Source organism: Oryzias melastigma, linkage group LG4 (assembly GCF_002922805.2).
Source record: "Oryzias melastigma strain HK-1 linkage group LG4, ASM292280v2, whole genome shotgun sequence".
Taxonomy (NCBI): Eukaryota; Metazoa; Chordata; class Actinopteri; order Beloniformes; family Adrianichthyidae; genus Oryzias; species Oryzias melastigma.
Window position 1 is genome coordinate 22,757,221 of NC_050515.1, and position 16,805 is coordinate 22,774,025.

Below are 16,805 nucleotides of genomic sequence, written 5' to 3' on the forward strand. Positions count from 1 at the left end.
AAGGTCCTTTAGATATTCCTAAACATGTGTTTTGATATCGTTAGTGGATTTTGAAAGCTCCTTAAGCCTGCTGTGATCTCATCATTTTCTTTCTTAGAGGGAAGGGCTGTTCACAAAGTCAAAAATAGTTTTTAATCGCTAACTAGGTGTGTTTAAGTTTTAGTGAGTTTTGGGAATTTTCACTCAAAAGCGCAATAAGAAGGAAGAATTACAAAAACAATATGATCCGGGAATGCTGGGGAACAAAAATCAAAGAGGAGCACCTCATTACCTGTATTTTTACTCTTTCTTCATAAAACGTTGTTGCTATATCGAACAATTAGCTACTGACATTTTTAGTTTTTGTGTAGACACACATTTAGTATCTATTGTAAGTGACTACTTGACTTTTGAAGAAGTTTGGTCGTGAAAAGACTCTCCAGTATTGATGTTATCTTTTTTGTGATGAGCTGGAATTTGATGAAACAACACAACCTCAGATAAACCAGACTTTTTTCTTTGTTTATCCCTAAACATGAGTAAATAGCTGTTTGGTCAATTAGGTGTATTGATGAAGGCTTGACGAGGTTAAAGTACCAGTAGTGGTCAGAGATAATTTGCTGGCTGGAACTGGTGAACTCCTGGGTTATGTAACTCTGGAGCAAAGGTTAGCTTTTAAAAAAATTAAGTACAGAAACCCTTTAGTTTGTCCTCATTCAGTGAAGAGGAAAGGCTTTGTCATTCATGGAGCGTCTATGAAAGCACATCCACACAAAACCCAGCATCAAGCACACCATGGTGACTCATCACACAGAAAGCCTTACCTTCCTCTGTACAGAAATCCACTCATCTTCCCTGCAGAGTGGTGCAAAAACCCTACAGACTGTGACAGGCCCTCCTCAAGAGTCTCCCTGTAGTTGGTAAAAAGGACTCCTTAGTTTTTAGGACTCCCAGCTGAAATCCAGCAAACAGTCCTCCGAAATTCCATCATCAAAAGACAGACGGATCGAAATCCGTCGGGATTCCTTCTCCAAGTTTTGCCGTTCACATTCAGAGCAGAGTGACCACAGTCTGACCGTTTGGCCACGAGGATCCCGGAGGAGCGAGCCGAGCACCCAGGCAGTTATTTGACGTGGCAGAGAGCAGTAGGGGAGGTAAACACCGGCGGGGGAGAGCAAAGGTACAGAGACTCCCTGGTTCAGCATGAAAGAGGGATCTGTCTCAGCACGCTGCACCGGGACTCGCCTCACCTGGTGTGCGTCTGAGCATGTGCAGAAACCACACCAGCGTCCTCCTGTTGCAGCCTGCACAGCAGCCACATGAACTGTCAGTTTGGCCCTTCAGGAAAGCAGGGTGGAGCGCGAGAAGCTCCCATGTGTGTGTGTGGGGGTGTGTGTGTGTGTGAGACGTGTGTGTGTGTGTGTGTGCGTGCACCCCCACCCCCCTCCTACCCGTCATGCAGGTGTGTGACAGACAAGTTGGAGCAGGTAAACCTGGATATGAATCCAGACAGTAATCATCTGCGACACAAAATGTTCTGAGCGGGGATAGGTGTTTTCTTTTTCTGCAGATCACAGATGTACACAAGAATGACAAAGACCCAGAGCTTTCAAATGAAAAGAAAACACAGCAAGTCTGGGATCAGGAGAATGCCTTTGGCTGGATCCAAACAGAGAAACTGTAGAGGGTGGAGGGAGCTCAGGATCAAAGAGGCCGCAAAAGTCATGGATCAAAATTCATGGAGAATCTTTCACTGCACTTCTGAATACAGGAATGTGTCATCTGCAAAAATAGATCAATCTAAACAGCTAAAGATCACAAGATTTCACCTGTAGAAGTTCAAATTCCTGCAGCTTTCCAAGTTCAAATAAGTTAAAATATTGTCTCAGTGTTCCTTCACTGATGATTTACAATGGAAGAGTTTTAGCAGTGTAGTCTAAAAAAGGCCCACTCCGATGAAAATTGTGTTTTTAACATGTTGCATTTTTCTGAAAATGGAGAACATTCACAAATAAAATTACCTTAAATCTGGATTTCTGGGCATTTCTTTATTTGAATCATTGTGAATCAGGAGCAGATGAAAAAATGTAGATTGAAAAAGAGCTTATTTGTGACGTAAAAGTTAAAACAAGTTCACAACTTCGCTTCATTCTGATGTATCCCCTTGTAGACAGCGAGATCCATGTACGTCAAAACTGTACGGCTGGAAAGCTCCAACATTGTTCAGCATCTTCGTTTCACCCGGCCTTCTGGGTAAATATATCCGGCCCTCCAGATCATTTCATTTTATTGTTATTATAATGACTAGATTTTATCTTGCACTTATTTCTAACTTGTTTAGTTTTGACAAAACATATTTTTATGGAGATTAAAATATTGGAAGTTATTTAAGGTTTAAGGTGATTTATTCAGGAATAATATTATTGCCTGTTTTTATTAATAGTAATTTTAATAAGTTACATTTTTTAAGTTTTAAAAATGTAGTTTTAGTGTGATTAATAAATGTTTATCTTGTTCGGCCTGGGACCTAAGGTGTATTTTGGATCTTGGCCCCCTGTGTGATTGAGTTTGACACCCCTGGTGTAAACAGATGGATGATGGGAAGTATGGATGGACTTACTACAACTCAGAGGCAAGTTTCTAATAAAGTACTGCCACTCTGCAGAAACTGAGTCCTAGGAAAAGAAGGGATTACAAATGGCTAACATGAATATCCAGAAGTTTTTGTGCTGGTCGCAGGTAAATATGTGTGAATAACATCAGTCTAAAATAAAAGACAAAAACAAAAAATAGGCCTATTAGTTCCCTAAATAGACTAGTACCAAATGGTTTTGATGGGAGACTGCATCATTTCCAGTATTAAAAAAGAATCCTGGCCGAGGAGAAGATTTGACCAAGAGCTTCATAATTTCAGGCACGAATGTTGTCAAGGCATATTTTTATTAAGAAATAATAATCTTCAGCACTTTTATAATATTGAATTCACAGAGACCTATCATTGTGGCCCCAGGGGATGCGCAATGCTGTATCACTCTCCAGCTCTTTCTTCTTCTGCATGAGGGCAGAAATTCTCGCATACCTGTGTCACGTTCCACACAGGCAGCTGCTTCACTCAGGGGAGGTGGGGAGCTGTGAGAGTGGAGGCAGAGAGTCTGAACATAGGACAAAGCAGAACATCCCAGGCTGAGACATTGAGCCAAAAACCTTATGCAACCACTCAAAAAAACAAAAAAAAACTTCTTACTGAGAGACTTTGCTCTGCTCCTTTATATCTACACGAGTTTATATCTGACTCACAAACTGCAGGAAGAAACATTCCAAACAAACAAAAGCATTTTCTCATTTTCTAGTGGACAGTTTGAGGGCATTAGTTAAACCTTCTTCTTGTGGCTTTTGGCTCTGTGCAACTAGGTAGCTCCAATGTTGTTTACCACTTTTGTTGCACCAGTAATGTTAAGTTGAGATTGTGAGGGGCTGTAAGCTAGTGGCAGAGCATATACAAAGAGAACTCTCTGCAGCATGGAAGGTAAGGGAGGGAATATCTTGAATAACTTGAATATTTCTAATGAACTCCTACCACTCTGCAGAAACTATGTCCTAGAAAATGACACTATTTTTATTTTATTTTAGCTAAAAATAGCATGATCTTAATGTCAGACCACTGGGAACACTTAAAATAGATCAAAAGATGATTGGAGTTGATTGGAATATGGAAAAGATTTTTGAGCTGTAAAGACTGCAGCACAAAAACACCAAGACTGATTAGAACTGGTCAGAGAAGCTCTATGAAGCTCTATGTTGGATCCAATTTTCAAAGGATAGAGAGATTAACATCAAAGAGGTAGTATTCAAAGTTATAAAAACATTATGATTGCAGTAAATCTGGGTTCCTAAGCTGTCTTCACATGGCGCTCGCCAACGCGCTTTCAAGCATCCACTTTCAATGAATGGTCCATTTGAACGTGTGTAAAACTCTCATGTTTGTGTGTAGCTAAGTACGACTGTTTTTGAGCTCTACAAACAAATGAATGGGATTTCAAAGTTAAACCAGGTTGAACTTTGACCAACCAAGGACTTGGATTTGGTAGTGAATCATCAATATTGTCACTTTTAATTCACAGAAGTACTCAGTGTCTTTGTTGCTTAAAAGTTGTTCTTTCAGATGCCCTGCAGCATTTTAGCACATGAACTAATACAAATCATGAGTCTTATGAATTATGTATGAAGAAGTTGATAACCAGATCAACAAAAAACACTTTTTTGAAGCTACCATAAGATTATGAAACAAAAACAAGTGAGATTCTTTTGAAAATCTAGAAATGGACTGAAGCAAGGGAGGCTTCCAACCAGCCGCTCAAGTGGCTGATGTCCATCTTGACCACCCAACATGTCGGTCTACTCCTCGCCCCGCTTTGGAGGGAAGGTGTAAATATTTTACGCAGACTGCAGTCTCAGTTATATTGACTTGGCAGAGTTTACATCTTCATTTTTTGGGGGGTTGAGCAGCTGTGATAATATATCCTTTCAGGGTTGGTGTGAGCTGAAAAGGTCGCGGAAAGAAAACGAAAGGATTTGAGTTTGTTCAAGAATTTGAGAATTGGCAACGAGGAGGTGAAACATTAACACCCAGCTGACTGTCTGAGGAACTTGGATCGCCTTGATGAATGATGTTAGATGAATGTTATTTCACATGGAGGTGATGACTGGCTCTTGAGTCAGCTCAGTGGCTGAGTACAGAAGGGAGGCAGGGAGTCACGGTAAGAGAAGCTAGGAGAACAGAGGAGACAAACATGAACTGGGAGATATGAGGGAAGTGCACGCCGACAGAAAGACACACCCTATAATTGTCCCGATGACACCTCTCTTTCATTCCTTCCTCCTTCCTTCCCAAAGTTTTTTTCCCTTCTTTGCTGCAACCTCAAGGTTATCCAAAAGTTTTAATTTTCGTTCAATGTCTATCAATTAAAAAAAGGAGGTCAAGGAATGACTATGTTTACAAAAGTACACCATCTACTCTCTCATCCACTGTCTACCTTTTCCAGGAGAATATCGGGGCGATTCTAGGCAAGTCCTTGTCCACAAGAAGTTGTCTTATTTTCAATTGCCCACAATCAGCTCCTTAAAATGAGAAGGCGTTCTTACAAAATATGATAAAAAGAAATAGCCACCCTTGAATTTAACTTGTTTCTGCCATCTTTATCTATGATCTTAACCGTTTGTTCACAACCCACGCCTCATGGCCACAGGTGAGGGTTGATACACAACTCTTTGACACAATGAATCCTTATCATACCAAGATTCTTTGCTATTGATCTGATACTCTTTTCTTGCATGACTTGTTATATGCACAACTCCTCCACTTGAGGAAGTGACTTGTCCCTAACCTGAAGGAAGTATTCCAGGATACGGGCTGTCCATGGGCAAAAATTGGGCAAACCTGTATGAGGGAACGCTGGTGGCCAGCACGAAATTTCAAGGTTGTAGACCAGTTGGTTATGAAAATGGTTCTTTGGGGATGCTGCAGGTGAAAGGTCGTAGTGAATACTTTCACAGCACCTAAAGGTAAGTAAGGGTAAAGTAAGTGAGATGCAAGCGTGTCACACAGATTTTTCTTTTTTTCAATCTTCCTGATCTGCAGAGTCCTTGAGCACCCAGGACTCAGGAAATTAGACAACAAAAGCATAGTTTGTGTGGACAAACTCTGGGCATCTTACAGGCACTTGCATATCTTCTGCACACCACCTGTGTAGAGCTTTACGTGAGGTCAATAAGGAGCCAGTATACGCACCTTACTAATGACTAGAGTGTTATTTAAGGGCACCATTCTACAGCATCACCCAAAGGTCATAAGAGCTAGTAACTTAAATTATCCTTACTAATATTTCAAGATACATACTAGCACAACAATTGCATATTTCTTTTCATGACTTCCCTTAAGGTTGCCCAACATGCCTCAAGAGAACAGCAAGACACACCTGTGCTCCCCTTAAGATGCAGCAGAACCTCTAAAATCCACCAGACAACCAAAAAACCCACAGCACCAGTACAGGTGGATTTCCCTGTTTGGGTGCATGTGACTAAGGCTTTATTGATGGATCTGCTCAATCAGTGTTTTCTTTTTTAAACCTAGTCCTCAGGGAACACTGCCCTGCATTTAGTGCCAGCCCAGTGTGTAGGTGACCTAGGTGGCCGCCTAGGACCATTTCTTCAATTTTATCCTGCTCAAACACACAGATGACTGCCTATATCAGGCAACTGCAGAGCTTGACGATGAGCTGAATCAGGTGTGTTAAAGCAGCACAACATGGAAAACAAGCGGGACAGTGTGTCCCGAGGACCAGGGTTGGGAAATACTGTGCTAAACACCCAGCTTTTAATGAGAGCCAAAGATCTGACCCAGGAGATGCCTAAAGGACCAAATCATTTACATGTACACCAGAGATGGAATCTAACACTTCACAAACCAAAACCTTTCTGCCATTGCTAAAGAAAAAACTGTTCATGTAAGTTATGGACAGAAATGGTGACAAAAGGCAATTCTTGCAGAGTCCCTCACGCAATATTCTAAGAGAGAACATTGAAAGATCTCAGAGTACAAAAAAATGTGGACTGCATGTGCCAACTCCCAAAAACCCTCAAGGCTGCGTGCAAGGGTAAAGACCTGCACAGTGTTCCACGGCCACAACAGTCTTTCATAGAACCGAGATTTAACTATGAATTTAGTGTGTGAGATGTTTAGTTCCATTTTTTAAGCATTTAATTAAAAAAATGTGCTCTTTGTTCTATTACTTGTGTTTTTGTGCTGAATTTTTTTAGGTAAAATTTTTAATAACTACAGAAGCGAAGACCTATAAAGTGGATGAGTACTAGCCTAATCTGTTCACGAAAACTATAAGATGACCTGCAATTTATACTGGATAATATAACAAATGTTTCCCCAACGTTTTGTTCTGTAATGTTTGTAAAACAAGAAGAACAAAACAGACTGGTAATACAACGAGCCCATAAACAAAACTGACATGGGTCGTGTCTGACATGGACACATTGTAGCTTTTCAACTTTTAGTTTACAGGTCATCTTTAAGTTTTCATGAACAAATTAGGTGTCATGATTCTGTGATCTGGTTTTGTTATGTTTTGTGTTCCCCTGTCAGTCCCACCATTTTCAGGTTAAATCATCCACAGCTGTTTTCATTTAGTTAATCAACCTCAGTGTATTTAAGTGTCTGGTTTTCAGTTTCTCATGGTCAGGTTATCTGTTCTGTTATGTCACGTCACTGGTTTGGTTTCTCCTGGTTTTGTCATGTTTTGAGTTTTTAAGTAAATCTTTGAGTTTCTGCCACCATGTCCTGTCTCCTGCGTTTGGATCCTCCACCACCATTCCTGACATTAGGTTAGTGCCCTGCCTGTTTAAAGTTCTTAAAAATTAGAATGAAAAGCATGAGAAATAGTTTGCATGAAAAAAAGAGACAAGCAAAAAAATTACCTTTTTATAATGAATACACAAAAAAAGAACAAAGAATCCCCTTTTTTTATTGAATGCTATGTCATATTTTTTCTTTAATGGTTCCAGAAACTTATTTAATATCAGTTTTAATCCCTTGTTAAAGCCTGAAAAATAGCTTAAATGCTGTTTTTTAGCTAGCATAAGATGCACAATGGCTGTTTGTGTAGCTGCTTTAGCATGTTAACACACGCACAATAAAGTTCTTCAAGAGGGAATGCTTGGAATGGCTGAAAGGAAATACACAGAGGGGAAATGAACAAACAAAAAAATGCCAGAGGTCTGTTTAAGAGTTTCCAGGTCACACAGACGGAGGATGAGCGGTTAGAAAAAATATTTGTGCAAAATACACACGTATATAAAAAACTAGATTTTATTTTTGCTTCTTATGCTCTCAATAAAAGTAGTGTCAGACTGGTAAAAAAAGTATCTTCTGCGGTACAAGGCATCGTTTTCAGTGCGTTATCTCAAACTGCAACAATGAGCTGTCAAAGATTACTGAATTGATAACAAAACACAATTAAAAGAGATTTTAAATGATTCCTGTTTTGCAAAAACCTTTGTAATTATTCCCAATACACAAGATAAAGGTTTTTCTTCAATTAAATGGACACCAGGGTATTAGCATGTCATTGCTAAAGTAGCAAGTAGCTAATGGTACTTATATAAAGTTGTTAACAATTAGAAAATGCTTCATTTAAATGCTTCGTCATTAAAAGGCAAGTAAACATTTATTTTATGTTGTAGTGGCTTTTCATTTAAAAATGTTTAGTATGTAGTAAAATCATGTAACTACACAAACTTAATGTGTATGTAAATTTGAATAGAAGATGTTAAAGAGATTCTGAGCCAAAGCAAATACACATTTTTTTTAGGTAGTTGTATTGTCTTGTTTTAGAAATTTCTAATGAATGTAATTCTAAAAAAAACAATTTTTCTGAGACTTTACTGTTTAAAATACTGGCAGACTGTTGTTGGAAGACACTTGGGACTTTTTTTTGTTCTTCCAGATGATAGACATTTGTTTAAGAAGTGCAATATGCACCCCAAAATCTCTGTGAGATTAAACAAATGTAAAATAAAACAGCAAATATAGTTTAAAGAAGTATTTTTGCAGAATTAAAAAAATGAAATTATAAAATTAAAGCAGAATAAGTGTTTGTGACCTGTGAAAATGAACCCCTATGGATCCGTCAAAATAATCACTAGTTGAAGCTCTACTTATGATAATACGCTTAAAATCTCAGACATGCAATTGAAAATTGTCAGACATTTGTCAGACAAGCCTTAAATAAGTTGCCTAAAATAAAAAAAAAAAAAAATACTTGCAAATACAAACTTAAAAATTGGAAAAAACACCAACAAAGCTCTTTAATCCACTGAATAGAACCTATGCCAGGTCATCATCCCGCTCAGGCTTGATCAATAACTCAATATTGGAGAGGAAACACAAACTCCAGGGCCTGCAGCTACAAAGCAAGTCCTGGTTTATGGTCGACTCAAGCCCTCCAGACAGGTGATTTACAGCAGACAAGGGGGATTAGCTGATTTCACCAAGGATGGATGTCCACATGTCCATTCAACTCGTCTCCCATGTCACTTTTTTCTTAAATTAAAAAGTACACTTGAAAAAGCCTTTAGAAAAAGAGGTCAAATGTCTTCAAAAATGAAAAAATAAAATAAGTCCATCCTATTTTGTTCCCTACTATGTCAATAGAATCAACTTGGATGGATGAGAATATAGTCACACAGCCATAAAATATTACAAATTCAAAACATATTTAGATGTCCTAAAAATATTCAAATAAAAAATGTATTTTTAGGAATGTATTTTTCTGATCTTAACACCTAACATGCTTCTATTTTAGTTCTTTCAAGTGTGACCCAGCGAAGGAACTGAAAAATGTTTTTTTTTCTAACAGAAGTATAAATCCAGTCATGAAAGAGGCCAGCCTAACTTAATGACTAAAACAGTAAAAAAAAAAACCTGCACATTTTTTGTGAAATATCTGGAATTTTGCAACAAAAATGTGGAAAAACAACCCAGTTTTTTGTAAAACATTTTCTGCTCCAATTCCATAAGAAATACATGACATGCTAATTGGTGTAGGTGTCTATTTTTAGAAAACAAGTAGCATGTTTTCCATTCAATTTTTCTAGATGTGTCTCTGCTTTCAGACATCATCTGATTGTCAATGTCAGGCACTCAAACAACATCCTAAAGCTTCATCATTGCAGCACTTACGGGTCTAAGGATGCCCGTTTATGGCCCCTCGGTTCCTTCGTGGTCGAGTGAGTGTTGATGACAGCAGCAGCCCTCCTTTGGTCTGTGTAATCCAGCTGGATCCGGCGTGCACATCGCGGCTGTCCTCCGATGAGCTGCGCTCACAGCAGTAGCGGCTCGCATCCATCCGCCAGCATCCCTCACCGCCTCCTGATCTGGAGGCTGAGGGATGCTGCCGCTCTGAAGCCCCCCCACCGGTGTTCCCGTTTCAGCTCATTGGTCGAAATAGGAAAGAGCGGGGGGGAGAGTGTCCCCCCTCACAGCCAGTTATTCAGCTCCCAAAGATCAGAGAGGAACCATCCGTGGGGAGGAGCTGTTCTACTAAATAAGCAGGGATTCCATAAATGAGTCTGATGAAGGCATTTCCATTCACAAAATGAAATATTCAAAGAGCTGGAAGCAGCTAAAAAAATCGTCAATGAAAATGAGCACATCTCCGCTGTTCAGTGAAAAGGTAAATAATCTGATGAGTTACTCATCATCCACAGATTATGGGAAGTTTTTAGCTCTAAAGACTTTAGTCAAGGCTTAGTCATTTTATACAAATGAAAAAGCTTTAAATACTTGAGGCCACAAGACAATTAAGAATGGTTGACGATCTTACAAAACAGTGTTATTTAGTGGATTCTAGATGTATAAAGACAGAAAAAACCTGTGAACCAATGGGCTTATTTGATGTTTGAACTTCTGCTTTAAAGGGACCATATCATGATTTTCTTTAGTCTTTCAAAGTAAACTATATCCAGATATATGATCATATATTACCTTTGGACCACTAAAACCAAATATGTATGAAATAGTAGTTATTTTCGTGAGTTTTTTCCTACCTGGAAGTAAAACGACTCGGTAAAACGGTGTGGGTGCTGCCCATTTCCTAGAGCCTTCGGCAGTGTGTCTGCGTTTCTCCCACAAAAATAATCCAAACTTCTTCAAAGATAGATGCACCAGCGATGTGCGGTGACGCTCATAGCTGGTGAGACACTGACGCCATCTGTCAGATTTACAACCTTATGAACCCTACAGAGCAGATCATTCACCATTTGATTGACAGCAGTTAAAGCGTGTTGTTTTTAAAATTAATTTCAACATTTTTGTTCTGTTTGCAAAATGTAGCATAGAAAAAAAAATCCCCAAGATTGTTATCATTGACTTACTTTTACTCATGAATGAAGTCTGTGCTGCTCCTCCTGAAGAAACAGAAGATTAATCTGGTTTAGTGTTAAAAGTCTCTCTCTCTCTCAGTGGAGATCACTACCAGTGACATGTCTAAACAAATTCTTGAGTTTAGGGGTTTAAAAACCAAATCCTCCATTTAGAAAATGAAGCTAAACAATATTAAAGAGTAAAGGATGGCTGCACCTGACTTGCTGCTGCTAATTCTACTGTCCTTTAGTCACATTATCTGAGCTCACCAGCGCCCTCTGCCTTGTGGCATGTGTACTGCAGTGTGGCAGACGGACTGTTTTTAAAGCGCATTTTTAGCAGATAAAACGACTAAATGAGTCACAAACTGGCAGTAATGTAATCAGACAGATGGCGAGAGATACGTAAATTATGTTTTTTTTTAAATAAAGTGTATTTGGTGATGATAGAAAGACCAAAACAACACAGCGCATGCATCAGCTGCAACTACAGTTAGTGTGGCGCTAGTAGTGAGGCTGGGACTACAGCGGCCTCACCCAGGACTGTTTGGCAGATTTGAACTGGAAACTCGTAAATTTTCTGCTTTTCTACAAAAAAAAAAGGAAAAAAAGAAAGAAGACCGACACAGAAAAAGGTAATCATAGAAAAGACTTCTAAAAAATAACCTTTGATTTTTAATTTTATAAAGTATATTCATTTTATTTAATTTACGCATTTTTAACCTATATTTTGCTGGTGAGGCACAGTCTCATAGAGCTGTAAAAAAAAAAAATGCTGGAGCAAAATTCACCAGATTTGCACCGCTTTGACATTTCGCATCAAGCATCTTCCGACTGTAGGTGGCGGGCATACGCTAGTAAACAGTAGAAAAGAAAACAAAGAAGCCCCTCTCTGCTTGTCCAGTGTGAACAACACTACCCTTGCCAAAAAATAAGTACACTTCAAGTATATATTTAAAGGCATAGTATAAAAAAGTATACCAAGTACACTAGAAGTTAGCTAACAAGTATACTTCTTGGTACTAAATTGGCCTGTTTTTAGTTTATAAAAAGTATACTTAGAAGTAAACTCAAAGTAAACTTTCTGGTAAACTACTAGTTTACTGGCAATAAACTTTAAGTTTACTCTAAGTGTTTTCTGAATAACTTTTCTGGTATACTACTAGTTTACTTCAAGTTTACGAAACTATACTTAATATGAGGGATGTCCCGATCCGATTGCGTGATCGGAAATCGGGCCTGGTCATGTGGTTGATGACTTATGGAGGTCGCCATTTTGAAATAGGCAGGAAAAAGCTCTTCTACTGCCCCTAGTGAGATGATGAAGAACTACAGGGCAGAAAATAAACAATGGGGTTTAAAAGGGTAGTTTGGACAATGCTAATGAGATAGGCATCTTAAAAATGTGTGTATGAAATATGATACAGATGGACAGAGTTAAGAAAAAGAGAAACGGTCTAGAAAATTGTTATTACAGACTCACCCAAAAGTTAAACGTTATCAAACTGAGAACAAATCCAACTGTAAAACAACTATAAGTCTCATCTTTAGCAGCTTCCTATGCACGGCATCATCGTGCCTTCACTAGAGGTTCCTAAATAGGAAAATCTTGATTTTTCTTTATTCCAGAACTGTGCTGTTCCCATTTGCCACCCTTCCAAAGTTTTCTGTCCCCCCATATGAAACGTTATAGCTCCTTCCCTGTCTACAAATAAAGTTTGATTTGATTTGATTTGTGTCTAGGATTGACCCAGGTGTTGCCTGACCCGGACAGAGATGAGGAACAATGCGAGACAGAAAGATGCAACATCTGAGTGGTATTTTATTGCAGCTCAAAGCCGGACTTTCAGAATCAGATGGATGCTGGCTTTATGAACATCCAGATGATTTGAAACAGAAGATGAACTGTCATGTTTCCACACAGGTGATCAAAGCTTGACAATTCTAAATTTAAAGGAAAACTGTTTCTAAAGATGAACTAAGAAAATGGAATTAATCAGTGAAAATTGCAATTTTTTTTAAACTGGAACAAAGATTTCTTGATAGAATAAAGAGTGTTTCACTCCATCAAAAATATGTTTTATTCTATTTCTATGCATGTCTCAATGAAAGCAAAGAACAAAGTAGTTCATGTAAACACACAGGGTTGTGTTTGAAGTCCGTTTGTGAAATGATGACATATTTTTGAACTGAAGTGAGGAAAATTATGAAATCCCTTGAACTGCTAAAGCATGTTTGGATCATGAAAGTCCGTTTCACCAGGGGTGGGAATGACCTCAGCCTCTCTAATGAAGCGTTTAGACCTCGTCATATGAAAGCAATAATGCATTTCAACCGCACTCACATATAGAATCTGGATTTCAGATTGTAATCAACACTTTTCATTGCATACATTTCATTTATCCCATAAAGTTTGTTTGAACTTGGATGTAATTGTTTGTTTTTTTGGTGTTTGAATCTCATTTAACATAAATGTAAACTGAAATATTCCTCAGTCTTTAAATGGCCTCTGTGGTCCAACAGAAAAACAGTGCTAGTTTGCGAGTCTGAAGGAAATTTTTTGGGATAACATAAAGTTGATCGTTTATACTTTATAATGTTTACAGAAGATTTTATAAACAGAGGAAAGTTTGAACAATGTCTTCAAATTTTTACTAGGATTTGAATTGCCTCGAGGCCGTCTCACACAGCCGCTGTGGACATTTTGCGCATTTTCTGCAAATTAAATTTCGGCCTTTTGTGATACGAGCGTGATGTGCGTTATATAAGTGTGTTTTGTGTTTGCCATTTGTTGTTGTGCAGAGATATCCGTTGAGTGTTTCGGCCGACGGGGCTTTATGGGAATTTGAGCTTTTCAAAATTTTTGGTTGTTTAAGAATTACGCAGTTTGTGTGTATTTCACGTAGTTTATATGCAATAATTACGTAAATCTTACGCAATTGTGTGTGATTTTTGCGAGATGCATACGCAAATTTTTGGCTTTCTCACGACTGTCTAATAGACTTTTCATGCACGTACCACCGATGTATACATTTTATATTGCGTATATGGCGCACACAATACATTCAATTCAATTTTAGCTATAAAATTCTGATAGAACCTTAATCTGTTATGAACAGTTTTTAGTATTCAAGATAGATCACCAGGAAGGCACATTCACAGTTACTAACCAGTCGTAAGTTGATGAACTCTCCTAAATTACAATTCCACCACACCAATCAAAGATACTTTTTCCACCAGATTTCTGCTGTCATACTTTGCAAAGTGCGCATCACTTGCTGTCTTTTGTTTAGCTATGTATCTACATCATCAATTTTATTGCTGCTGGATGGTATGGTTCAATATCCACTGTGAAGCATGAGGGTGGAAGCATCATGCTTTGAAGCTGCTTTCCTGTAAAGGGAAGCAGGATGACTGATCCGTATTAAGAAAAAGGACAAATGAGGCTAAAATGTTTCATCATTAACAATTTGAGAATAAAACGTGGTCGGATCAGCGTGACAATGACCTCAGGCAATGAAGGACTGGCTACATGGTAAGTATTCCAAGGTTCTGGAGTGGCTTGAAACTAATACTTATCAAATACTTATTGTCTGCCTTATTATTCATATGAAGTATTTGCTAATTATATTTTCTATGATGAACATTATAAACCTCTCATCTTTTCGAGTGGAACAATTTGCAGAATCTGAGTTCGATAAATAGTTTTTCTCTCTCTTTTTTTGGCTAAATACAAAACTTCTAAATGTGAAATCACAATGTAGATCAAACAATTTATAAGCTTCTTTTATTTTTGCCCCACTGTGTAAATATACATAACAAATTCCAAAGGACAAAACTCAAGACTTATTGTTCATCTGTCACTGTGTCCTCTTTTTCTCTCCAGCCCAGGTGTCTGAGCCAGCTACACTTTTATGTCCTCCGGTGGTCAAATGATGAATTACACCCAGAAGTCAATCTATGGCAGCCAACCGAATGAGCATTCATACAAATATGAAAGCTAATAAAACAAATTCTAAAAATCCATATAAAAAAATGTTTTCTTGGTCGTGACACAAAATATTTCACTTAAAATATAAAATGTACTTAAATTTCTGTGTATTTATTTAATGTATTATCTCCAAGGTCAGGGGTCTGCCGTCTGCAGGGTTCTCCAGCCTCCTCCGGAGCCACATATGGCTCTTAGGTAAAAGAAAATTGAAAACATTTTTAGCTTTAAAAAGTACTGTAAAGTAAAAAGTAAGTAAAGTATGAAAAGTAAAGTAACTTAAACTTTTTTCAACTTATTCGCAAAGAGTTGAAGGCCATCAGTCAACGAGCCTCCTGACTATGGTAGCTGTAATTCTCCAACAATCTGTCGATCCTTCATAGTTTACCAAAGTCATACTCAAACATTTTGATAGATTTTTAAGCTCCGTTTGCAACAGAAAATCTATTTAAGGTCATTTGCATAACAAAAATTAATTCTGAAACACAAGTTAAGTTAAAATTCGTCCGATTATGGAGCAGATTTTTTGTTTTTTTATTTTTTTGAACAAGTTAAAGGATTTCACGTGTGCCTTGTGGTTACAAAATCATGTTAAAGGTCACTTAATTAATTTTAGTTCTTTACATTTATGATTTTCCGGCTGAGATGCATCAAAAAACAGTAAAATTAACAAGTGTTTTGCAATCACTGCTGACATTTTACTACTTTCTACTACATTTGCTGCATTTTGATGAACCTGGTGGTTTAGGATGTCTTTTATTTTGAAAGGAAGTCAAGGACAAAACCTCTGTCAAAAGTTAGAAAACTATTATTAAAAAGCTATTTTCTCTTTGTTTTTTATTTATGCCAAACAAAAAAAAAACAACTATTATTTCATTTATATTCATCATAAAAGTAACACTAACATAAATGCAAATCAGTATTTTATTTTTCTAAAGGTAAGGAAGACTTTGTGGCTCCTACTGGGATGTGGTTGGAGAGAAATTGACCAGAATAGCTCTCTATTTATTTATTTATTTAGTTTAATTTAATTTACCAGAGAATCTCATTGAGATTAGATCTCTCTTTCAAATGAGACCTGCTAAAAGATATCATTGCAAGAAAATACAAATTTTAAGGTTTGAAGATTCCAGACTCCTGTCAATGCCAGCCTGTTTTTTTTTTTTGTTTGTTTGTGTCGCTCATTTTTTCACAATCCCAGTTAATTGCGCCTTAGCTCTGGCTTGTGTATGACTTCATTTAGTGGAACATCAACATGTGGATTTATTTCCATGAGTTCCAGCCTCTAATGTCTGATCCTGCTCTCAGGTGCTGCTGAGTGACAGAGCACGATTGGATATTTGTGCTGCTCAGTCTGTTCAGAGAAAATAAAAGTCGATCGTCTACTTTCAGTTTCCCGCTCTGTTTGCTTTCATTTGTCATCATTGTGAGTGACGGGGCCAGATGAAGTCCAGACATTTCAGCTCACTGTTAATATTAGCTCATTCCTGCTCGGATCAAAAAGCTCCGTCGATGAAGGAAACACCTCATGGCACCGAAATCCATCACAGAGGCTGCCCACAGGTGGCTGAGCCCATTCAGACGTGCTGACAGCTCTCTGAGAAACTTTGGTTTAAGAGGAGAATCCACATGTGATGATATTAGTTACTCCCAAAAAGTAAAAGATTCAAACACATCAATCAATCCTTCTTGCTAAAGAACTTAAAAACAAAAAACAAACCCTCTGTCGTCTCTGAACTCACCGGTGAGTTTTCTGTTTACAAAGATGCAGGAATTAAAGCAACAACACATTTAATAAAATTTCATTCAAAAATGAAATTTAAGGTTTCTAAAAATGTTTTGCTTTATTTTTTTTTAAACAAACATTTAAGAACTTGTGATCCCACTTGGAATAAATCCTTGGAGTTTT

General features: G+C 37.8%; 1 protein-coding gene and 1 long non-coding RNA gene across 3 annotated transcripts in view; one reads left to right on the forward strand and one right to left on the reverse strand.

Annotated features, from left to right (window-relative positions):
• Positions 1-10,140, reverse strand: part of pde4dip (phosphodiesterase 4D interacting protein) — a 97,299-nt gene extending 87,159 nt beyond the window's left edge. The window contains exon 1 of one of the 2 annotated variants that reach the window (XM_024278451.2): positions 9,728-10,140. Coding sequence is in view for 1 of the 2 variants with exons in the window: in XM_036211613.1 (XP_036067506.1) it covers positions 804-829 (26 nt within the window). In the remaining variant the exon portion in view is untranslated. Of the gene's footprint in view, positions 1-803; positions 1,315-9,727 lie in introns of those variants that run through there. The other variant, XM_036211613.1, reaches the window with a different exon arrangement.
• A 786-nt stretch (positions 10,141-10,926) lies between these two features.
• Positions 10,927-14,933, forward strand: LOC112150217. The gene is made up of 3 exons (XR_002919928.2): positions 10,927-11,543; positions 12,652-12,832; positions 14,795-14,933. It is a non-coding gene; the product is annotated as an uncharacterized LOC112150217 (long non-coding RNA).
• Positions 14,934-16,805: the final 1,872 nt, after the last annotated feature.